General features: G+C 41.4%; 1 protein-coding gene across 1 annotated transcript in view; it reads right to left on the bottom strand.

The window, feature by feature from the left end:
• The window catches only part of Kdm1b (lysine demethylase 1B), a 58,358-nt gene extending 33,869 nt beyond the window's left edge, over positions 1–24,489 (bottom strand). The window contains exons 1-7 of the mRNA XM_042678590.1: positions 24,452–24,489; positions 24,145–24,188; positions 20,603–20,705; positions 18,639–18,766; positions 17,223–17,312; positions 15,065–15,176; positions 9,599–9,715 (exon numbers count right to left, since the gene is read on the bottom strand). Coding sequence (XP_042534524.1) covers positions 9,599–9,715; positions 15,065–15,176; positions 17,223–17,312; positions 18,639–18,766; positions 20,603–20,692 — 537 coding nt within the window. The 5' untranslated portion in view covers positions 20,693–20,705; positions 24,145–24,188; positions 24,452–24,489. The remainder of the gene's footprint in view (positions 1–9,598; positions 9,716–15,064; positions 15,177–17,222; positions 17,313–18,638; positions 18,767–20,602; positions 20,706–24,144; positions 24,189–24,451) is intronic.
• Between the last annotated feature and the right edge of the window lie 47 nt (positions 24,490–24,536).

Raw genomic sequence — 24,536 nt, 5'->3', positions numbered from 1 at the left:
GAAATTCAAAGCCAGCCCTAACAGAAAAGTCCTAGAGTTTCTATTTCCAATTAATTGGCAAAATGCTCAGTAGGAAGCATGACTCAAGTGGTAGAGTACCAGCTGTGGGAAAGCAAGCCAAGAGCTCAAAGCCCTGAATTCAGCCCCAGAACTGGCACTTAAAAAAAAAAGCAAACCACAAAATGTAGTATAGTACACCAATCATAGAAAGCCAATAGGCATGAATTATAAACATGAATCCTAAGATTAAATAACTCTACTCCTCCATTTACTAACAAGAAATGAAAACAGGCCAAGCCACTAGTGACTCACAGTTGTAATCCTAGGTACTCAAGAAGTTGGTATCTTAGGATAGAGGTTCAAAGCCATCCTGGGCAGAATTATCCAAGAGAGTATCTCCCATTAACCAGCAACAAGCTGGAACTAGGTGTACCCCAGGTGGTAAAGCTCTAGCTGTGACTGGGAAAAGCCGAGCAAAGAGAATGAGGCGCAGAGTTATAGCCCTAGTTTCAGTGTATGCATACACAAACCCACAACTATCCTATTATATACTAACACAATACTCATTTTATTTTTCATAGTAAACTTTAAATATCAATTCCTAAATGTTCACATCTTTTCCTCATATTTCACTTCACAGAAATCTCCCAATTTTTTTCAGGGTTGAGGTTTAATCCCAGGACCTAACAAATGCTAGACAGGTATTCTCCTGAATTATATCCCCAGCCCAATAACATTAATATTTTAAACCCTAGGTTTTAAAAATGTGACCAATTATCTTATAAAACTTTCCACTTGGAGGGAGGGGGGCCAAGATGGCGATGGGACAGTAGGGAAACACAACTCTCTCCAACCAAATACAGAGTTCAAGTTCCAAAGCTTAATTTCCCCAAGAGACTGACAACAGCAAAAAAGATGAATACCCAGAGAAAAACAGGAGGAAAGAAGGGAGGGAGGGACGGAGGGAGGGAAAAGCCCAAAGACCCTTCCCCCAACCCTTGCTGGCTGCACAGCAACACACCAAACCATAGGCTGCCTGAGACCCCAGAGCCACAGTGGGTCATCTGCAGAATGCCAGCGCAGAAGACACCCAAGGTGTCGGTGCCAGACCCACTGATTGCAAACAGAGAAACCTCGGAGGCCGGAACCTACACAAAGACTCTTCCTCCACCCCTCACCAGAGCAGTGTTGCCCCATCCCACCAAAACCACTTGGCCTCACGGCCGAGGGGGGAGCCCCAGAACTACTAGCGTCTGTCCACAAAATGCCAATGTAGAAGACTACCAAGGTGATGATGCTGCCCCGAAGAGTGCAAACAGAGACAGAAACCTCAGAGCTCAGAACCTGCGCAAAGACCCCTCTCCCACCCCTCGGCAGGTGCGAAACACACCCACAGCACCGATCTGGATAGCATCAACAGAGGCAGAGACGGGGAGAAACAGACCCAGAGTGGCCACCACTCAGTCCAGCCCACAAGCACCTCAACCAAACACAGAGCACAGCGGCAACCAGTGATCTACATTGCACAGAAACAGCAATCTGCCACAGCACCGCTGGAAAGTTCCCAACTAGCTTCAGGAACCAAGACCAAGTACAGACTCTCTCAGCCAACCCAGGGCCACGAGCAAGCTTCATCAGTTGATCCAGGAACCAACCCAGAACCAAACAAAGACAGTCACCTATTGACCAAAACAGTTTCAGATTAGTCTCCAATAATCCCTAAATCCCCATGCAAAAATCACAGAGAAAAATTACAAGGTTTATCAACACCCAGGATAGCAAGCTACACCAAAAGCCAGCAGCCACCAGGGGAGAGCCCCAGTGGGAGCAAAGCAGGAATGGAAAACGATTCTACATCCAAGATATGCTGGAGGCAATGACTCGAGAATTAAAGGGAGAAATAGATCAGAAATTTAAAGAACACAGAAATATTAAGAGATTCAGGATTTCAAACAGGGGATGCATGCAAAAATAGATGTAGTACATACCTCGCTAAGAAAGGAGATTAATACTCTGAGAACCAACATCAAAGCCATAAATGGCTCAATGTCCTCCATGCAAACCACAATGCAAGCCATAGTTAACAGAGTGAATGAAATGGAAATTAGAATATCAAATACGGAAGACAAAATGCAGCAACTGGAAAAAAATAAGCCACAGATATGGAAAAAAAATCACTTAAATTATGCCAAAGGGAAATCCAAGAGCAAGCAGACAGTGCCAAGAAATTTAATCTTCATATAATTGCAGTGGACAAAGGTGAGGAATATCAAAGCAAGGGAATGCAACACCTATTCAGTAAGATTATTAACGAAAATGTCTCCCATCTTAAAAGAGAATTTTTTTTTTTCTGTCGTGGGACCTGAACTGTGGGCCTGGGTGCTGTCCATCAATCAGCATTTCAGCTCAAGGCTAGCACTCTACCATTTGAGCCACAGCACCACTTCTGGCTTTTTCTGCTTATGTGGTGCTGAGGAATCGAACCCAGGGCCTTATGCATGCAAGACAAGCACTCTACCACTGAGCCACCTTCCAAGCCCCATTAAAAGAGAACATCTTACCTACATAACAGAAGCATATAGAACACCTAACAAGCAGGAGCCCAGGAGAAACACTTCTAGGCACATTATAGTGATAGATCTGAATAATAAACAATCTTGTATGCAGCAAAAACAAAGAAGGAGCTATACTATAATGGGAAAAAAATCAGAATCACTGCAGACCTCTCCACACAGACACTGAATGCAAAGGCCTGGGAAAGTACGATCTGAGCCCTGAGAATCAATAACTGCCAGCCCAGACGGGGCTAGCAAAGCTAGCATTCACATTTGATGAAAAAACTAACATTTTTTATTTATTATTTTTTTTGGTCGGCCATGGGGCTTGAACTCTGGGCCTGGGTGCTGTCCCTCAGCCCTTCAGCTCAAGGCGAGTGCTTGCGCTACAATGCCACTTCCTAAAATTTTTAATAGTAAAGAAAAACTAAATGAATTCATAAACAATAAGCTAGCATTACAAAGACTATAAGAGGAGGAACACAACCTGAAGAAAGCAATGAAGAACAGGGATCCATATCAGACAGATATCACTAGAAGTCCAACTTAGCACAGGAGGAAAGGAAAGAAGAAAACTTAGGAAAGCAGGAAATTGACAGGAAACACAATCCATCTCTGTGTAATAACCATAAATATTAACGGACTCATCAATCAAAAGAAAAAGAACTGCAGATTTGATCAGAAAACATGACCCATCCATCTTCTGGCTTCAAGAGACCCACCTCACAGCCAAACACAAAAACAAACTCTGAGTGAAAGGATGGAGAAAGATCTACCATGCAAATGCTCCCAGCAAGAAAGCAGGAGTTGCCATCCTGATACCTGACAATTAAAATCAATACAAAAAGACAAAGAAGGACACTACATATTAAAACAGGGAACAATCCAAGAATAGGATAGTACCATTAACTTATACTCCCCAAACATTGGTGCACCCAAATACTCTCAAACTTACAGGATAAAATAGATCCAAATACTATAATACTAGGAGACTTTAATACCCCACTCTCACTAAAAGACAGGTCTACCAACCAGAGGATTGGCAAAAGAAGCCACCGAATTAAGTGATGCCCTATTTCAAGCGGAACTCACTGACATTTACCCAGTTTTCCATTCTAAAACAACACAGTACATGTTCTTCTCCACAGCTCATGGAACTTTCTCCAAAATAGACCATATCATAGTTCATACAAGAAATTTAAGCAAATACAAGGGGGAATGACATAATCCCCTGTATCCTATCCAACCACAGTGGGATCAAACTAGTTCTCAATAACACAGCATACCATAGGAATTACTCAAATACATGGAAATTGAATAGCACACTTCTGAGCAACACCTGGGTAACAGAAGAAATTAAAGAAGAAATTAAAAAGTTCCTACAATTCAATGAAAATGAGGACACATCAGAAAGAAACCTGTGGGACAAGGCAAAAGCAGCCCTGAAGGACAAATTTATTGCTCTCAGTGTACACATCAAGAAAATAGAGCCGGGTGCCGGTGGCTCAGGCCTGTAATCCTAGCTACTCATGAAGCTGAGATCTGAGGATCGTGGTTCAAAGCCAGCCCCGCAGGAAAAGTCCATGAGATTCTTATCTCTAATAAACCACAAGAAAACCGGAAGTGGCACTGTGGCTCAACCGGTACAGCACTCGCCTTGAGCTGACAAGCACAGGGACAGCACCCAAGCCCAGAGTTCAAGCCCCACGACCAACCAAAAAAAAAAAAAAAAGAGAGACAGACCAAGTAAATAATCTCATGTTGCAACTTAAGCTGCTAAAAAAAGCATGAAAAAATTGAACCTAAAGTTACTAGATGAAGCCAGATAACCAAATTAAGATCTGAAAATAACAAGACAGAGACTAAGAAAACTATAAATAAAATTAATGAAACAAAAAGTTGATTTTTGAAAAAATAAAATAAAATTTATGGGTTTTTGGTAAGATTAACTAAAAAAAGAGAAGAAACCCAAATCAATAAGATCAGGTATACCACGGGAAAAATTACAACAAATACCCAAGACATCCAAACAATTATAAAGAATTCTTTCCAGAATCTCTACTCACTAAAGAAAGAAAACCTAGCAAAAAAAAAAGAAAACCTAGCAGAAATAGAATTTTTAGAAAAATATAAATTGCCCAAAATGAACCAAGAAGATCAATTAAAATCAATTAAATAATTAAAATCAATTAAATCAATTAAATAAGCCAGTATCTTACAATGAGATAGAGAAAGCAATCAGAAGTCTTATTTTTTTTTTTTTTGGTCAGTCGTGGGGCTTGAACTCTGGACCTGGGCGCTGTCCCTCAGCTCTTCAGCTCAAGGCGAGCGCTCTGCCACTTGAGCTACAGCGCCACTTCCGGTTTTCTGATGGTTTATTGGAAATAGGAGTCTCACGGTCTCTCCTGCCCGGGCTAGCTTTGAACCACGATCCTCAGATCTCAGCCTCCTGAGTAGCTAGGATTACAGGCGTGAGCCACCAGCGCCCGGCAATCAGAAGTCTTCTAACAAGGAAAAGCCCAGGACCAGATGGATTCACTATGGAATTTTGTAAGACTTTTAAAGAGGAACTAATATCCATACTCCTCAGACTCTTCAGAGAAATAGAAACAGAGGGAGCTATCACAAAAAAAAAAAAAAAAACAACAAACTACAGACCAATATCTTTGATGAACACAGATGCAAAGGTCCTTAACAAAATTCTAGACACCAGAATCCAGAAACACATTTAAAAAAAACAAAAAAAAAAAAAAAAAAACTCCATACATTACGACCAAGTAGGTTTCATCCAGAGATGGAGGGATGGTTTAACATATGTAAATCAATAAATGTAATCCATCACATCAACAGATCCAAGGTCAAGAACCACATGACTATCTCCATTTACATGGAAAAGGCTTTTGGTAAAACACAACATTCATTCATGTTAAAAGCTCTGGAGAAAACAGAAATAGAAAGAACATTCCTTAAGACAATAAAAGCCATATACGACAGACCAATAGCCAATATTATATTTAATGGGGAAAAACTACAACCAGTTCTCCTAAAATCAGGAACAAGGCAAGGATGCCCACTTTCTCCACTCCTCTTCAATATAGTTCTGGAATCCTTAGCCAGAGCAATAAGGCAAGAAAAAGACATTAAAGGGATCTGCACACAAGGAAGGAAGAAGTTCAACTATCCCTTTTTGCAGATGACATGATACTATACCTCCATGATCCCAAAAACTCCACCCCCAAACTCTTAGAATTTATAACTTCGGCAAAGTAGCAGGATACAAAATTAACCCACAAAAACCAGTTGCCTTTCTGTACAGCAACAATGTACAAGCAGAAAGGAAAATCAAGGTAACAACTCCATTCACAATAACCTCAAAAAAATATTTAGGAATTAACGTAACCAAAGATGTAAAACAACTATTTAATGAAAACTATAAAAATGTAAAGAAATTATAGAGGACACCAGGAAATGGAAAGACCTTCCATGTTCTTTGATAGGCAGACTTAATAATGGCCATACTGCCAAAATTGATATACAAATTCAATGCAATTCCTATTAAAATCCCAATGGCGTTCATTACTGAAATACAGAAAACAGTCCAAAAATTCATATGGAAAAACAAAAGACCTAAGATAGCCAAAACAATTCCAGGCAAAAAGGACAACATGGGCGGGATCTCAATGCTGGACTTCAAACTCTACTATAGAGCCATAATGACAAAGACAACTTGGTACTGGCACAATAACAGACCTGAAGACCAATAGAATAGAAGATCCAAAAATAAAACCACACGCTTACAGTCAGTTGATATTTGACAAAGGAGCCAAAGACATACAGTGGGAGAAGCACAGCCTCTTCAACTACTGGTGCTGAACTGGGCAGCCACATGCAAAGAACTAAAAGTGGACCCCAGCCTAACACCATGCACTAACAAACTCAAAATGGATTGAACACCTTAACATCAAACCTGAAACTACTGCAGGACAGAGTAGGAGAGACACTTGAACTTACAGGCATAGGCAGGAGCTTCCTGAATAGAGTTCCAGGTCACAACAAATTGGAAAGAGACTTGACAAATGGGACTACCTTAAAATAAAAAGTTTCTGCACAGCTAAAGACAGCAACCAAACTAGAAAGACAATCAACTAATTGGGGAAAAAATATTTACCAGCAATATATCAGACAAAGGGCTAATATCCAGTAGATACAGAGAACTCAAGAAACAAATCCCTCCCAAACCTAATAAACCCATTACTAAATGGGCAAGGGAACTAAAGAGAGACTTCTCAAAAGAAGAGATAAAAATGGCAAAGAAGAGGCTGGGAAGTTGGCTCAGTGGCAGAGTGCTTGCCTTGCATGCCTGAGGCCCTGGGTTCGATTCCTCAGCACCACATAAGAAAAAGAAAAAAGCCAGAAGTGGCGCTGTGGCTCAAGTGGTATAGCGCTAGCTTTGAGCTGAAGAGCTGAGGAACAGCGCTCAGGCCCCACGACGGGACCGACCCAAAAAAAAAAAACAAAAAATGGCAAAGAAGGGCTGGGAAGGTGGCTCAGTGGTAAAGCGCTTGCCTTGCATGCCTGAGGCCCTGGGTTCGATTCCTCAGCACCACATAAGCAAAAAGAAAAAAGCCGGAAGTGGCGCTGTGGCTCAAGTGGAAGAGCTCAGGGAGAGCGCCCAGGCCCAGAGTTCAGGCCTCACGACCGGACCAAAAAAAAAACAAAACAAAAAAAAAAAGGCAAAGAAACACATGAGGAAATGTTCACCATCCCTGGTTGTAAAGGAAATGCCACCTTACCCCAGTCAGAATGGCCTGCATCCTAAATTCAGCCAACAACAAGTGCTGGAGGGGATGCGGAGAAAGAGGAACCCTATTACACTGCTGGTGGGAATATATACTAATACAACCACTTTGGAAAGCAGTCTGGAGGGTCCTCAGAAAGCTAAATATAGACCTTCCTTATGACCCAGCCATACCTAGGCATCTATCCTGAACAACAGGAACCAGGGTACAAGGACATATGCACCTCCATGCTCATTGCAGTGCTGTTTACAATAGCCAGGACATGGAAACAACCCAGATGCCCAAATACAGAAAAATGGATCAAAAAATTGTTGGTACCTATCAATAATAGAATATTATGCAGCCATTAGAAAGGATAAAATAATGGCATTCGCAGGGAAATGGATAGAACTAGGGAAAAAAAAAAACCATGTTGTGTGATTTATGCCAAGAGTAAAGAGACACATGGTCTCCCTGATAAGTGGATGTTAAATCCAAAATGTAAGGAGATACGACAAAGTAAACAAGACTCAAGAAACTGGTCTAATCATTACTAAATGACCTCATGCTGCTGACCACATATATGGTATACATGTGCACATCTGAGGGAAACTAAGAGGACACAAACAGAGGTAAACAGGGGAAAACATACAACAGCAGGATCCATCAGCTTCACGGGTCGTTGATCAAAATGAACTAAGCAACTCAGTGGCAGTGATGGGAGGGAAGGAATGAGTGGGAAAGAGGGAACAGCTGAAATTAAGCAAAAGGAAAGAAATGTACGTATCACCCAATGTGGAAGAAATAACTGTATTGTCAAAGCTCATAGAATTCATAAACTTTATAGACCATGATAAAGACAATTTGCCCCATGAAGGTTAGAATGTGTCTGTGACTTTAAGTATCACTATCCCACAACACTGTGAAATTTGTGAACTTTATGTAATCACTTAATCACAGTAAAAAAAAAAAAATTGCTATAAAAAACTTCCCATTTGTTCTTTTAAAATGGGATATTTGAACTAATATTTTTCTAATAATCAATTTTGTGAATATACTACAAAACATTGAATTATATATTTAGAAGTAAAGCTTAACACAAAGTATTCTTCAATTTAAAAAGAAAATTATTTTGTGTCTAGGTATTCTTTTTTGTGCTTAGCTTGCTTACTCGCAACTGGCAATTTACCACTTGAGTCACATCTCCAGTTCCAGATTTTGTCTCGTTAATTGGAGATGAACTTTTGTAGATTTGTCTGCCTGGGCTGGTTCTGAACCTCAATTCTCAGAGCTCAGCCTCCTGAGTAGTTGGGATTATAGGCATGAGCCAATGTGACCCAGCAGCATCTAAAATTTGATCCCTAATATCCCACGCCCCCCTCCCCCGCCCCCAATCCTGAGGATCTAGGCTCTGTCCCTGAGCCTCTTTGTGTTCAAGGATAGTGTTCTACTACTTGAGCCACAGCATCACTTCTTCCCCTTTTTCTAAGTAGTTTTCTGGAAAGAAGTCTCACAGATTTTCCTGCCCTGGCTGGCTTCAAACCATGATCCTCAAATCTCACCCTCATGAGTAGCTTGGATTACAGGTCTGAGCCACCAGCACCTGGCTCCTAATATTCTTTAATGTACTCAAGGTATGAGTGACATTTGTATACATAATGCTTGTTATACACTAATGCAATTACACATTTGCAAACACTGCTACTACCAAATTCAAAAAAAGTATATATTGACTATGGCTAATTCCTGTCAAACATGTTGTTTGGGGCTCAAAGATAAAATATTTCCTTCCTCTGTCTTCATCTCTATCAGAGTAGCTTCTAGCCAATCAGATAGAAACAGAAATCTACTGTTAGAACTTCCAGAAAAGCTCACTTCCTTGATAACAGAAAGACAGATTTAGTTGTTAATACTTCTTACCCTTTGCCTGTTCCCTCTCTTCTACTCAGAATTTGGACAGAGTAGCTAGTTGTGTAGCAATCATCTATGAACTTGAAGATGAAAGACAAACTAAAAATGGCTGGGCTGACAAAAAGATTTCCTTAGGGCAACTAATGCGATCCTGGACAGACTATTTCCAAACTGCTTACAACTACACAAGAGTAAATCCCACTCTTCATTGTGGTTGGGATTCCGTTACACACAGACCCTGACACAATACAACCCTGACACGATGATACAACCTTAATACACACAGTGAAAATTATGCTCTATTTACTGACAACCTACTACTTAATCACAAAAGAAAACCAACAGAAATCATACCTTGGCAGTAGTATTTGGTTTCAAACCACATCGGTAAGTCTTTGCCATTTGTGGAGTGAGCTGGATCTCCTTAGTGAGCTGCCTCCACTTCCTACACTCAGGTTTTGTACACTGAACCTAAATGGGAACAAGTCAGTATCAGTAAGTCAGCTAATTGTGAGTACCATTTCTATTCTCTTCTATAGGTGACCTGACCAACTTGTAAAAAAATTATTAACTTTTAAAAACTTTAAAAATTATTAATTATTAACTGGAGATCATAGACCCACACATGCTAGGCAAATGCTATGCCACAGATTTACATCCCCAGCCACCTTGACCAATAATAATCTTAGTATTAATAATTATTATTAATAATAATCTTAGTATTTTTCTTCCTCTTATATCACCAACCCTCCATTATTATCACTTTACCCCATTCAGGGTATTTTTCCCCCCTTTGGTGCTAGTACTGAGGCTTGAACTCAGGGTTTGGGCACTGTCCCTGGGCTTTTTTGCTCAAAGCAGCACTCTACCACTTGAATCACAGCTCCACTTCCTTTTTGTGGCTAACTGTAGATAATAGTCTCACGGACTTTGCTGCCTGGGCTGGCTTCAGAACCTTGATCCTCAGATCTCAGCCTCCTGTGAGTACCAAGGATTATAGGTATGAGCCACCAGCACACAGCTAATTTCCAATTTAATAGGTTCTGAGAACTGCTATAGGAACATTTTTCCAGCTTAAATAAAAAATAATGATCAGGGTTACAATGTAGTTATCAGCCAAAGAGTATATACACACTAAATGCAAATAAGGCATAGTAACTGACTGGATCCTGGAATTTTTTTTTTTAATTGTGAAAATACCATACAGAGGGGTTACAATTACATGGGCAAGATAATGCTTACATTTCTTATCACGCATTGTTGCCTCCTCCTTTGTTTCCCCTTCCCATCCCTTCCCCCCCCCCCCTCCCCCCCCCGCCAAAGTTGTAAAGTTCGTTTTTCGACATAACAACTTGTACATGTCATTGTTGCAATGGGTCCACCTGAATCCCTATTTAAACCATTTGTTTTTTCCCTTCCCCTCCACAAATTATACCAACATCAAATACAGTGAGAGCAGGGGTTATACCGTGGGGGAGGGACATACGAAGCAACAAAGAAATCATCTTATAAGTGTTAGAAACAATTGCATGAAAGAAAAAAACATATGAATACTTATCTTGGGATTCATTTCACCTAACATCAACTTATCTGACCTTTTCTGCTTGTCTCAGACATATACTAGTTATGGCAAATAAAGGAAACCATGGGACCTATGTTTCTTTGGTCCTGGCTTACTTTACTTAATATAATTTTTTTCCAAGTCTTTCCATTTCCTAATAAATCCTGGAATTATTATAAGGACATTGGGGACAAAACTCAAAATCTGAATGAAGTCTAACAGAGACACAGGTACTCTACTGGTATTCACTTTCTCAGGTTAATTCCACGAGGGGGAATTGAGAGAAAGAAATCAGAAAACGCTCTATGCTATCTTGGTAGCCTTCTGTAAATGTTAAACTAATCCAAAATTTTAAGAATGTTTATGTTTAAAAGTGTGTGGGGAAAAAAAAAAAAAAAGCCGGGCGCTGGTGGCTCACGCCTGTAATCCTAGCTACTCAGGAGGCTGAGATCTGAGAATCCCGGTTCAAAGCCAGCCCGGGCAGGAGAGATCATGAGACTCCTATCTCCAATAAACCACCAGAAAACTGGAAGTGGCGCTGTAGCTCAAGTGGTAGAGTGCTGAGCTGAGGGACAGCGCCCAGGCCCAGAGTTCAAGCCCCACGACTGACAAAAAATAAAAAATAAAAAATAAAATAAAAGTGTGTGGCTTTCCATCCACAGAAGTGACTCAACCAATTTCACACATATATAAAGATTAACTCAAAATGTATCAAGTAACTAAGAGCTAGAATAACAAAATTCTTACAACAGTGAGCAATCTTTATGACCTTGGGATTAGGAGTGAATTCTTAGCTATGATTCCAAAAGCACAAGCAAGGGGGAAAAAAAACCAAGTTTTATCAAGATTAAAAACCTTCATACATCAAAAAGACAAAGTAAAAAGAAAACCTATAGAAAAAATTGAAATCATCAATCTAGAGGGAATTTAATATCCAAGACATAAAGAATTATTTTATTTATTTTTTTTTGGGTCCAGTCATGGGCCCTGAACTCTGGGCTTAGGTGCTGTCCCTCAGCTCTTCAGCTCAAGGCTAGCACTCTACCACTTGAGCCACAGCGCCACTTCCGGCTTTTTTCTTTTTGCTTATGTGGTGCTGAGGAATCGAACCCAGGGCCTCAGGCATGCAAGGCAAGCGCTCTACCACTGAGCCACCTTCCCAGCCCGCTCTACCACTGAGCCACCTTCCCAGCCCAACATAAAGAATTCTTACAACTCAGTAACAGTAAGACAACTTTACTGGGGGCTGGGAAGGTGGTGGCTCAGTGGTAGAACACTTGCCTTGCATGCATGAGGCCTTGGGTTCGATTCCTCAGCACCACATAAGCAGAAAACGCCAGGAGTGGCACTGTGGCTCAAGTGGTAGAGCACTAGCTTTGGGATGAAGAGCTCAGGGACAGCACTCAGGCCCAGAGTTCAAGCCCCACGACCAACCAAAAAAAGGGGGGGGAAGGGGAGTAGTTATGGATGTGGGAGGGAAGGGATGGTAGGGGAAAAACAAAGGAGGAGGCAACAATGCTCGATAGGAAATGTACTCATTACCTTGCTCATGTAACTGTAACCCTTCTATATAGCATTTTTACAATAAAGAAGTACAAAAAAAAAGACAACTTTACTTAAAAATATGGAGAGGATTGCAATAGACTTTTCTTCAAAAATATGCAGACAGTCAACAGCACAAAGAAAGATGCATTAAATAGTCACTAGGGAAATGCAAATCAAACCACATGGAGATACCACTTTATGGAGTTGGTGACAAGGAGAAACAAGACTTCACACATAAAGGCAGGTGAAAAATGAGACAGCAGCTATTAAAAAGTTTGGAGGTTGCTCTAAAAGCTAAACACAGAATTGCCACAAGACCCAGCAGTTCCATTCCCTGATACATATCTAAAGAACTGCAAACAGGTATTGAAACAAGGAACTGTGCATGAATGTTCACAGCAAGGTTATTCACAATAGACAAAAGGCTAAAACAATCCAAGTATCCATCAAAGGTGAAGGGATATAGCCTGGCTGTGGGTTTACATCTCAAACTGGAATATAGCCAGGCAAGGGCTCACATGTGAAATCTTAGCTACTCAGAAGGAAGATATCCAAAGGTATCCCAAGTTTGAAATCAGCCAGAGCAGTCTGAGAAACTCCATCTCCAACTAACCAGAAAAAAGCTGGGCTGGTGGCATGGTTCAAGTGGAAGAGTACTAACCGAGGAAAGCACCATAGTGCAAGCCCCCGTATTGGCTCTCAAAAAAGGGAATGGATAAACAAAATGAGGTATATATCCTCCTTTCCAATGTCATATTACTCATATAAAGCAGGATGAAATTCTGATGAATGCTATAATGTGTATGAATCCCCAAACATATGGTAAAGTGACTTTTTTTTTTTTTTTTGGTCGGTCATGGGGCTTGAACTCTGGGCCTGGGCGCTGTCCCTCAGCAATTCAGCTCAAGGCGAGCGCTCTACCACTTGAGCTACAGCGCCACTTCCGGTTTTCTGGTGGTTTATTGGAGATAGGAGTCTCACAGTCTCTCCTGCCCGGGCTGGCTTTGAACCGCGATCCTCAGATCTCAGCCTCCTGAGTAGCTAGGATTACAGGCGTGAGCCACCAGCGTAAAGTGACTTTTTTTTAACATGAAAGGGTCATATACTGCCTATTTATATGAAACCTCCAAAACAATAAATCCATAAAGACAGAAAGCAGATTAGTAGTTTCAGGCAATGGAAGGCAGGAGGACTAGAGGCTGACCACTTAATGGGCACCAGACTTCCTTTGTAGCTGATAAAAATACTTCAGAATTAGAGATGGTGGCTGCTTACACTGAACACACTAAATGCCACTGAATTGAACAGTTTAAAATGATTAATTATGAGCACTAGAGCACAGCTTAGTGTTTATCACACTCAAGGCCCCAAGTTAATCTCTAGCAGCACAGAAAAGGAAACTACCAAAACGGTGTTATGTGAATTTTACTTCAATTTTTTTAAGTGTGCACAAAGATCACATTTAAAAAAAAAAATCAGCAATTCATTTGTTCAGGAGGAATACTTACATAATAAACGTCATTGCTAAAATACCTTTTCAGAGAATAGCTAAGAAAATGGAAAGGACAGTTGAAAGTTGTAAAATTATAAAGTATGATTTTTATTTTTTTTTTGTCAGTCGTGGGGCTTGAACTCTGGGCCTGGGCTCTGTCCATGAGCTCTTCAGCTCAAGGCTAGCGCTTTACCACTTGAGCCACAGCACCACTTCTGGTTTTTTCTGTTTATGTGGTGGTGAGGAATTGAACACCCAGGGCCTCACTCTACCACTCAGCCACCTTCCCAGCCCTAAAGTATGGTTTTTAAATAAAAGATTTGTATACAATGCACAAAATTATTTTAATAAAAATATGAACAGAAAAAAAAAAGACTACTATGGCTAGCATCAGCTTAGGCTGAGTCTTTTATTTATACCAGTACTGGGGCTTAAACTCACATGGCTTTTTCCCTCAAGGCTGGTACTCTACCATCTGAGCTACATCTTCACTTTCAACTTTTTTTTTTGGGGTCCAGTTGTGGGACCTGAACTCTTGGCCTGGGTGCTGTCCCTCAGCTCTTAAGCTCAAGGCTAGCACTCTACCACTTGAGCCACAGTGCCACTTCCAGCTTTTTTTTTTCTGCTTATGTGGTGCTGAGGAATCGAACCCAGGGCCTCAGGCATGCAAGGCAAGCGCTCTACCACTGAGCCAACTTCCCAGCCCCCACTTCCAGCTTTTTGCTTGTTAAAGTTCTCATGGACTTTTTTTGTTGTTGTTGTTGGTTGCGGGGCTTGAACTCCGGGCTTGGGCGCTGTCCGTGTGCTCTTCAGCTCAAGGCTAGTGCTCTACCACTTGAGCCACAGCGCCACTTCCAGCTTTTTCTGCTTATGTGGTGCTGAGGAATTGAACCCAGGGCCTCATGCATGCAAGGCAAGCACTCTACCACTGAGCCATCTTCCCAGCCCTCTCATAGACTTTTAAATCTGATCTGGCTCTGAACTGCAATCCTCAGATCCCAGATTCCGAGCAGCTGGGATTACAGGTTTTGAGGCACTAGTGCCTGGCTTATGCTGAATCTTTAGTATTTCTCTTATACTATGCCAAACTCATCTTTCTACAAAAACTAAACTTTTACTTTAATAACCACAAGACAATGAATTTAAGAAAAAGCTCCTAAAACAATACTTCCATTCTACCAATACTCTACCAATAGACCAAATAGAACACCACTCCTCTTACCCAGTAGGGGAGCTGCTGGTCAGCCATGAATGCTTTGGGACTAGGTTCCATCTTGCCATTACTGGTCCACATTTTTTTCCATGTAGTATATTTGTCATATCCATCTTTATGGCTGCAAACAGTCAAAATGCTTATATATCAGGCTGTAAATGAATCGTTTCCAAAGTATGACACAGGTTAATAAATCTTATGTGAGGAACATTACTACTCTTGGTTCGTGGGAAGGAAATGATTATGGCTCATATACTGAAGACCGTCAGAAAGGGGCGTGCATTGTTTCAGTATGAAAAGCTAGTAAAAAGGGCAGAACATTATTTGAAAGAAGACTTAGCTAATACTTTCAAAGACAGAAAGTAAATCCTAGGGTCGCCATTAAAATTTTATATCAGTAAATGAAATAGTTATTAAAGACCCTTATTTAAGGAGTTGGAGGCAGCACTCAAGTGGTAGAGTACCAGCCAATGAGTGAAAAGGTCAAGATACCAAGTTCAATTCCCAGTCTCAGACCAAAAGTTAAAAAGATACTCAATTTGAACTCAGTATCCACAAAAAAAAAAAAAAAACCACAAAAAAAAAAAAAAAAACCACAACAACAGCACATAGAAAATAACATCTTAGCTGGGCACCGGTAGCTCACACCTGTAATCCTAGCTACTCAGGAGGCTGAGTTCTGAGGACCGAGGTTCAAAGCCAGCCTGGGCAGTAATGTCCATGAGATTCTTATCTCCAATAAACCACTCAGAGAACCAGAAGTGGAGCTGTGGCTCAAATGGTAGAGCACTTGCCTTGAGCTAAAGAGCTGAGGGACAGCACCCAGGCCCAGAGTTCAAGCCCCACAACCGACAAAAAAAAAAAAAAGAAAAGACAAAGAAAATAACATTTTAATCTAGTTATATGAGTAAGAAAATAATTTGTTTCTAGATAACCTTGAAATCAAAGAGAAAGACTCAGGAGGAATTAAAATATTTTGAAGTTAGGCATAGTAGTACATGTTTATAATCCTTGAATTCCAAAGGCTGAGGTGGAATTTTGAGTTTGAGATCTACTTGGACTATGTAATGGTACTGTATCAAGAAAGAAAAGAAAAAAATATACAGAAACAAAATAAAACAAGGGTGGTTTGCACTTGTTAACCCTAGCTACTCAAAAGACTAAGATCTGGAAACTAAGTTTGAGGCCAGATCAGAAAGAAAAGTTGGAGAGACTCCATCTCCAAAATAACCAGCAAAAATAGCAGGTTTAGTGGTGTAGCTTACATGGTAGAGTGCCAGTCATAACTGTAAGGCTCCAGGTTTAAATTTTGGACTGGCAACAATAAAAAAATAAATAGGGGCTGGGAATATGGTTTAGTGGTATAGTGCTTGCCTAGCAAGCATGAAAATCCTGGGTTTGATTCCTCAGTACCACATAAACAGAAAAAGTCATAAGCAGAGTTGTGGCTCAAAGTGGAAGAATACTAGCCTTGAGTAAAAAGCTCAGGGACATTGCCCAGGCCCTGAGTTCAAGGCACCCCAGAACCAGCAAATAAATATTTGTGGAATATAGCTAAATCAGTACTTGGGAGCAAAATTTGTAACTTTAAATTATTTATTAAGAAAAAATATCACAAACAAGTAACTTTAACCTTCCAACTTAGGAAACTAGAGAAGGAAAAATTAAACCTAAAAAGCTAAAGGAAGTTTAAAAATATATAGTCTAATTAAAAATAAATAGAAAATCAAAATCTGATTCTCTGAAATTTCAGTAAAATTTCTTTACTAGGATTATTGGGGGTAGGGAAAGAGAAAAATCATTTTACGAAAATAAGAAGTCTGTCAAGTACCTCTACTGGCAGCTTTCCTGTTAATTCTGTAACACACCCTCTGACAGGTTTGTGACAGAATAGGCAAGCAGCTTAGAGATTTTCCAGAACTTTCTCTAGATGTAGCATACCTCCAGGACATAAACTAGTGGTACACTAAAAACAAAGACTTGTGGTGGGTAATTTTTGCATACTGAGTGCATATGCTCAAATGCACACACCAACTACACCACCAAATTCCTGGTCAAAGTCAAGGCTGAAAACAGTCCAATAATCCAGTAAGCCTAGCAAAAAAGCTTTAACTGCCCCATGCCCAGCCCATGCACCACACAAAGAACCCTGTATTAGTGAACAAACCTTCTGTAGTAATGGTCGAAGCATTCATTACAGAAATGTTCCCCACAGGAAAGGTGATACCATCGTGACGTATAGCCATTTTTGGCACATCTGAAAATAATAAACGTGTAGCTTTGTGTTAATGAATAAATACATCTTCTCAGTTAAAAACACAAAAACATCTATCAGCATATCCTAAGCCCATTTCATAAGATCTCTACTGGCTTACTCTTGGGCCATGAGCTAACAGGGGAAACTGAAATGGATGACTAACATGGAATTCTGGTTGATGATCCTTTGTCTGAAATGACTGGAACCAGAAGGGATTTAGATCTCAGAATATTTTCAGACTTTGGAATACCTGAATATACTGAATGAGATCTTGGAGAAGGGACTCAAATCTAAACATAAGATTATAACCACCTTACACACAGAGCCTGGAGGTTAATTTTATACAAATCCTGGTTCTGATGAAGGCCCAATCACATGAAGTCAGGGGTGGAATTCTCCACTAGTAGCATCACAGTCAATCTCAAAAAGTTTCCAAATTTAAAACATTAGGGATTTAGAGATGCTCTATCAGTAATACCCAGGGAGCTCACCGGGGAGCTAACCTGGCTGGCTGCCTGGGGCACAGGAACCTGACTAGGTCTCCCAGGAGCATTAGTGGTGTTTTTGGAGATGAAACATGATGTACTGGGCTTGCTCTAAGTCCATGTGTGCGTGCATGCGTGCATGCATTGAGAGTCTACTGATAACCTCTGGCCCAGAACTGAGCACTGAACAGAACTGGCTGCCACCCGAACGTCCAGCAGGTGATCTGGCACCAAAATTTATCGAAAAGGTAATAAAAGAATGAGCAATCACACTACTTTGAGCACAGCCACCACCAACTCTGTTAAAAACAAATGGGGCTTGGGAGGTGTGGCTCAGAGCACTGGGTAAGGCTTAGGTAAGTTTTAGTCGATCTTAAGCCTTAGTTGAAGAATCTTTCCCCTCTGGAAGTTAATTAAAGGTCCTCTTTGTGCCACCAGCAAAAATGGTAAGACTGCTGTGAGACCTGTGTATGGACATGGGAAGAAAAGACAAGTGACTTGATGGAGAAGGAAAGCAGGGACGAGCAACACATGCCAGTCCCCACTAGGAGTTCCAGTCCTCTCTCCTTGCTGCCACCCCGAGCCCTCTCATCCTTCACCCCCAGGACAGGAACAGCCAAGATCCACTGCAAAGATGCTGCTGAATTACAACTGACTTCAGTGTAGTCCCTCCCATGAGGCTAGGTAGGAAGTTGGCTGTGGTGTGCCGCAAATGTCTGAGCAATGTCTCTATTATTAGATGGCTTACAGTATCTTTATCTATCTTTAGGGTTTATCTTCAAGGATGGTATTCCCACAAAGCACGCCGTCATGGGCAAGAGGGCCAGGCGCTGTAACAAACCTTTCAGAAGCACTTGCAAAGCACACAGGACACGTTGCTGTGCAGCCTGCCTTTTCACATTTTCTGTACTTCTTCTCTGACATGCCATCTTCATCCTCATCTACTGGCTCTGTCGCTTTCTTCTTTGCCTGTGAATTAGCTCTGGTTAAGATTTCCTAGGATTAAGCCAGGTACTATATTCCTAACCACTCAGGAGACTGAGATCTGAAGATCTGCAGTTCAAAGCTAGCCTGGGCAGAAAATGTCCATGAAACTCTTATTTCCAACTAACCACCAAAAAGTCAGAAGTGAAGGTATGGCTCAAGTGGTACAGTACCTGCCTTAAGCAAAAAAAAAAAAAAAAGCCTCAGGAACAGTGCCCAGGCCATGAGTTTAAGCCTCAGTACCCACACAAAAAGACTGCCTATGACTGACCAGGGGTGATAGCAGCAAAAGGTATACCACAGAAATCACATGTAAGAAGTTCTAAATGTGAGGGTAAACAATATCTTGACAGCAGACAGGGGCTGACCAGTTTAACAACTTTCCCACAATTGCACTGTGCAAATAAGTTACTACCTTGCTAGAGATCTAGAGATAGCACTTTAATGATACTTATCTAAGAACTAATAAATCACATGGGACCTTTCCTGAGAAAATGTTAGCAGTTAGGTCAAAACAAAAAAGTCATTTTCAAAATAGTATTTTTTCCCCTTGCCAAGCACCCAGGCTCACATCTGTAATTACAGCTACTTGAACAGCTATTCAGCCTAGGCAAAAGCAGCTGACAAGAACCCCTTCTCAACCAATAGCTGGGGAAAGTGGCAAATGCCTAATATTCCACTTATTGGGAGGCTGAAATAAGGAAGATAAGAGTTCCATGCAAGCTCTGGCAAAAAGTTTGAGACCCTATTTCAGGAGAAAATGCTTGGAATGATGGTGCACATATTTTATCCCAGCTACAACATGAAGCATACATAGGAAGATAATAGGCTAAGCCAGTCTGGGCAAAAAATAAGACCCAATCATGGCTGGGAATAGGGCTTAGTGGTAGAGTGCTTTCCTAGCATGCATGAAGTCCGAGGTTTGATTCCTTAGTACCACATAAACAGAAAAAGCCAGAAATGGCACTGTGGCTCAAGTGGTAGAGTGCTAACATTGAGCAAAAGAAGCTCAAGGACAGTACCCAGGCCCTGAGTTCAAGCCCCAGGACAGGCAAAAAAAAAAAAAGACCCAATCACAAAATTAACTTAGGATTGAAGGTGTGGTTCAAGTGATACAGCGTCAACCCAGTAACCTTAAAGTCCCAAATCCAAGCCCTACTAACACCCCCAATTTTTTTTTTCCTTAGGACTGTTCAATCTTGTCAGTATCAGAGATGAAAAAAACTAGAAAAACCAAGTTACAACATTCAATTTACTCAGGAGGCTGAGAGCTGAAGACCAAAGTTTAAAGCCAGCCTGAGCAGGAAAATCCATGAGACTCCCAATTAACCAGCAAAAAGGCAGAAGGGGAGCTATGGCTCAAGTAGGTACACACTAACTTCAAGCTAAAAAACTTGGGGACAGTGCCCAGGTCCTGAGTTCAAGCTCCAGGACCAGCACCAAAAAAAAAAGTCCTACAAGTAACCCTTTAACATCATTCACCACTATAAGTAGAAGTCCAACTTTCGGTGAATGGCCTCCAGGAAAGCATGATCTTGCCACAGCATTCCCTCTGGAAGCAAGCACCCGATTCTCCCATCATCCTATGCAAATTCACGTTCTATGCTTTCACCCTCACAGTTCTGTCTGCCAAACACCCTACTATCTGCACCAGGGTCATGTTATCCCAAAGCATTACTGCTGTGTGGAGCATTTCTCCATGACTTGGCAAACAACTTGAGGACTGAAGCTGTCTTCCCATCTCCAACTCTCCAGTCCCATTCACAGGACTCCCATGTGTTCAACCAAGCTCCACTGAATGAAGGAAAAAGTGAGTAATACCTGTCTACCAGAGCTCCTCAGAGGCAGGCTATCCTGAGAAAGATCCAAAGTGGCTGTTCTTTTTTTTGACCTGCCCCGCGGGGCTGCCATTGTATTTGAAAATCTGCAAAAGAAAAAAAATAATAAAGGTAAGTCATAAATACTGTTTTCAAGAGTCATTACACAGTTTAGTAAGTGTGACTGTGTGTTCTGCAGTTAGACTGAGTTATAAAGCCACCACTTGTAAGTTAATTATCCTCCCTAAACTTCCATGTTCCCCCTTCTATAGACTTGGTTTAAGGGTATACCACAGCAGTGTCAATGAAATTAAATAAGACAACCTCTTTAAAGTACGAGTATTGCCATAAATATTCAATAATTATTATCCACTACCACTATACACATTTTAAAAATGAGAAACAAGCCGGGCTCTAGTGGTTCACACCTGTAATTCTAGCTACTCCAGATGACGAGATCTGGAGGCTATCAATTCGAAGCCAGCTTTGGCAGAAACACTCCCATCTCTCCAAAATAACCAGCAAAAAGGACAAGAAACCATACACATAATTCATCAAAAAATTATACCACTGTTTGTAAACTTGGATGAAAATACCTCGTTTTTGTTATGAGCCTTTCATCCTGCTGTGTTTTCTTAGTTCCTGATTTTTTTGTGTCTTAGTGTACTTTAAAAACTCCATCTCTTTTAGCAAGACAATAGCAGGCACACTGTCTATAGTCACTGTTCAACACAGGAATCTTGTTTAATAGAAGCACTATATTGTTTTCTACTAGAAAAATCTAACAAGTTCTCAAACTAGTCTAACATCAGTTACACAAACATTTAGAACTAAAAATCTGAAGATAAATTGTGCAAAATAACCATGGGATTGTGAGCTATTCAAATTTTTTCTGTAAGGAAGAAAAAATACTTAGCATAAGTAATCAATAGATGGATTTATAATTACATCATCTTTCCTGATCCAGCCTTTCACCACACACACAAAATGAAAGATGAGAAATCAACACAGCTAGTGACTAGCAACTAAGAAGCAGAAATGTGGCACCCTAAAATACAAATTCAACATAAACAATCCGCATCTTGTTGAAAAGCTGGGAGGACCTTGTGGCTCTACCTGTGTGAATTTTACTACTGTCCACAAAACTATTCCCTCAAGAATGATTAATGGCAGGTGGAAATGCTTTGCCACTACTTTTAACTTTGAGAAACTGTGACATCAATATTAGAGATAGTTTTGAGAAAGTGAAGAGATAAGCCAAAGGAAAACTAATATAGTGGTAGGTGCAAACACATAAGCCATAGATTCCAAAATGTATTAGTAGTTATTTAAAGTATCACCACCCAGAGTGGCTCTGATGGAAGATTAGAAGCACAGTCTCAGCATGCACAAGATCCTGTGTTCGATCCCCAACACTGAAATGCACCGTCATTTAGTTCTACAGCACTGACTGAATTGCTAATGCAATAAATCTACCTCCTGGCTACTAAGGAGGCTGAGACCCAAGGACTGAGGTTTGAAGCCAGCCCACACAAAGTCTGAGACTCTTATCTCAAATTAATCACAAAAAATGCCAGAAGTGGAGCTTGCAAAAAAAACTCAGGGACAGTACTTAGGCTATGAGTTCATGTGTGCACATGTGCACACGCGCACATGCACGCACACGTGCACACACACAAGTACCATCTACTTATATAGCCATCTTGCATTCAATAAAGGTTTCCTGGATCCCTATTTCCAAAAGGCTGTCCAACCTAACATTCATTCACATAAAAACAAAGTTTGACATAGATGAGGATATATGTATATAAATCTCTTCATCTAAATGATAGTATATATCTCATTCATAAAATGAGCTGCAAATAGAATGTATAAATACATATTTACAAATGCTTAGGATACGTATTTACACATAGGATATGTAAGCATCATAATAAAAACACCTGAAGTCAATGTGAAGTTTAGAACTTTAACAAATAAATAAGCCCACGTTCCTACAACGTTTTAACCTGTCCCTAGGAATGCTTGCACTCCCCAAAGCAGGCATGCTTTCTAGAAATTTCATGGAATACGTCGTACATTGGAAAATACATACTTAAAACAAATATAATTCAGGAAACGGTTAAAGAGAAAATGAAAACATGAACTATAAAAGCTATCATTAAATCTGAATGACTGTTGTAAGGTACCTCATTTTCACCTTGAATTATGCAATTGACAGTTACCTGCTTCTATTCCTTTTTGGAACTTAACATTTATTTCCACTATTGCTAGGCCCTTGAGTATTAAAACTAAGGAAAAGATGGTATTTTAAGTTGTAATGACTTGTTATAGTGCTTTTAAGTATCTTAGAAATACTAAAATATCATTAATTCAAATAATACATGAAGTTTTCTAATCAGGTTCTTCAAACTATAAAGACAGCAAACCAAATGAAATCTATTTGTTTCATGTTCAACGTTTTAGAAGCACATTTCTTCCTAATCTTAAATCCAGAGCTTTGGTTTTTGTTTTTTTTTTAGTGATGAAAGAAAATAGGTGTTGCTTTTAAAACTACACAGATGAGTATGTTACTATCGATATTGCTACTTAATTCCCAGGTGTTTCTAATCACATTCATTTAAAAAAAATTAAGGCACTTGCAGAATTACTGAAATAGGAATCAGATGGACTCTAGGGTAGACTAAAAATTTAGTAGAGCCCTCAAAACTTCTGAAAACAGGACAAACTGCTAGAAACTTCTACAGAAATGTGGCTCCCCCAAAAGGGCCATTTAAAATAAAGATTACCCACCTTAATATTCCTAGTCAAATTTTCAGAAATATGGATCCAGTACACTTCATCATTAAATGAAGCAAGATTCAATATCCAGTTCAATTAATTAAATACTGAATTCCCATTTCCCTGTTCGTCTTTTCTAGACAACAATTAATTAGTGATGGTAATTTCTCAGTTTCCTGAAGAAACGCCACCTCCCTCTGGTCTTTTACTATAATGGATTTTTTTTTTTTTAATGGCAAAAGCCATAAGTTACATGTACATACACAAAAGTGGGAGCCCCAACCCCATGCCCACCCTCAACTAGAGTGGTCTATGGAGTCCTGGGAAGCTCACCCAGTTTAAAAAGAAAAAAAAAAGAGGGGGGAGGGGCTGGGCCTCTGGCTGGGTTCCAGATTGCTGACCCCCCAACTTTCTACAGCTGGGCCTGCCTCTTCCTTTCCTCTCTCACCCGGCAGCTGCGGGGCAGTGGACAGACGAACAGCCAGGCTAACCCGGCCGCCCCCTCCCCGGTGTCCAATCCCAGGGGAGTTACCGCAGCAACCCCGCAATGCTAACCCCCCCCCCCCCCCCCCGCCTACACCTGTGAGCCAGCCCCGGGCCGGCTCCCCGAGCCGCCAGCGGGCGGGCGGGGACTCTCCGAACGCGGGGTTCCCCACCCCAGGTGTAGGGCCCGGAGGGAGTCCCAAGAATCCAGGTGCCAGCTGCAGCCGCAACCCCAAAGCTTCCCCGTGGGGGAGCCGAAGCCACCCCCCGCCCGGGGCTCACCTCTGCGCGGACGAGGTGCACGGAGTCTCGGGGTGAAGGCGCCGCTGAAAAGAAAGGAAGCGTGTAAGGGGGTCTGGAGTCCCGACCCACCTCGACAGCCCGGGGAACCCCGTCACCCCGACCTCCAGCCCCGGAGCACCCCCCCCTCCCCGCAGCCGCACCCGCGTCCCACCGGGGGGCCCGGGACCCCCGCCCGCCTCCCCAGCCTGGGCGAGGGGCGCAGCGCACCCCCACGCCAGCCGCTTTGTGCAGCGCTGTCACCCGAACTCGGCCCCCACGCCGCTCCCCGGGAGCCGCGAGTCCCCACCTCCAAGCGCCCGCGAGGCACGGCGCGCCGCGCCGGGCTCCTCACGCCCCTCCGGAGCCGCGCGCACGGCACGGCGCTCTCCGCG

Source organism: Dipodomys spectabilis, unplaced genomic scaffold (assembly GCF_019054845.1).
Source record: "Dipodomys spectabilis isolate Male_0828 unplaced genomic scaffold, ASM1905484v1 ptg000045l, whole genome shotgun sequence".
Taxonomy (NCBI): domain Eukaryota; kingdom Metazoa; phylum Chordata; class Mammalia; order Rodentia; family Heteromyidae; genus Dipodomys; species Dipodomys spectabilis.
This window is presented reverse-complemented; position numbering and strand designations above follow the sequence as displayed.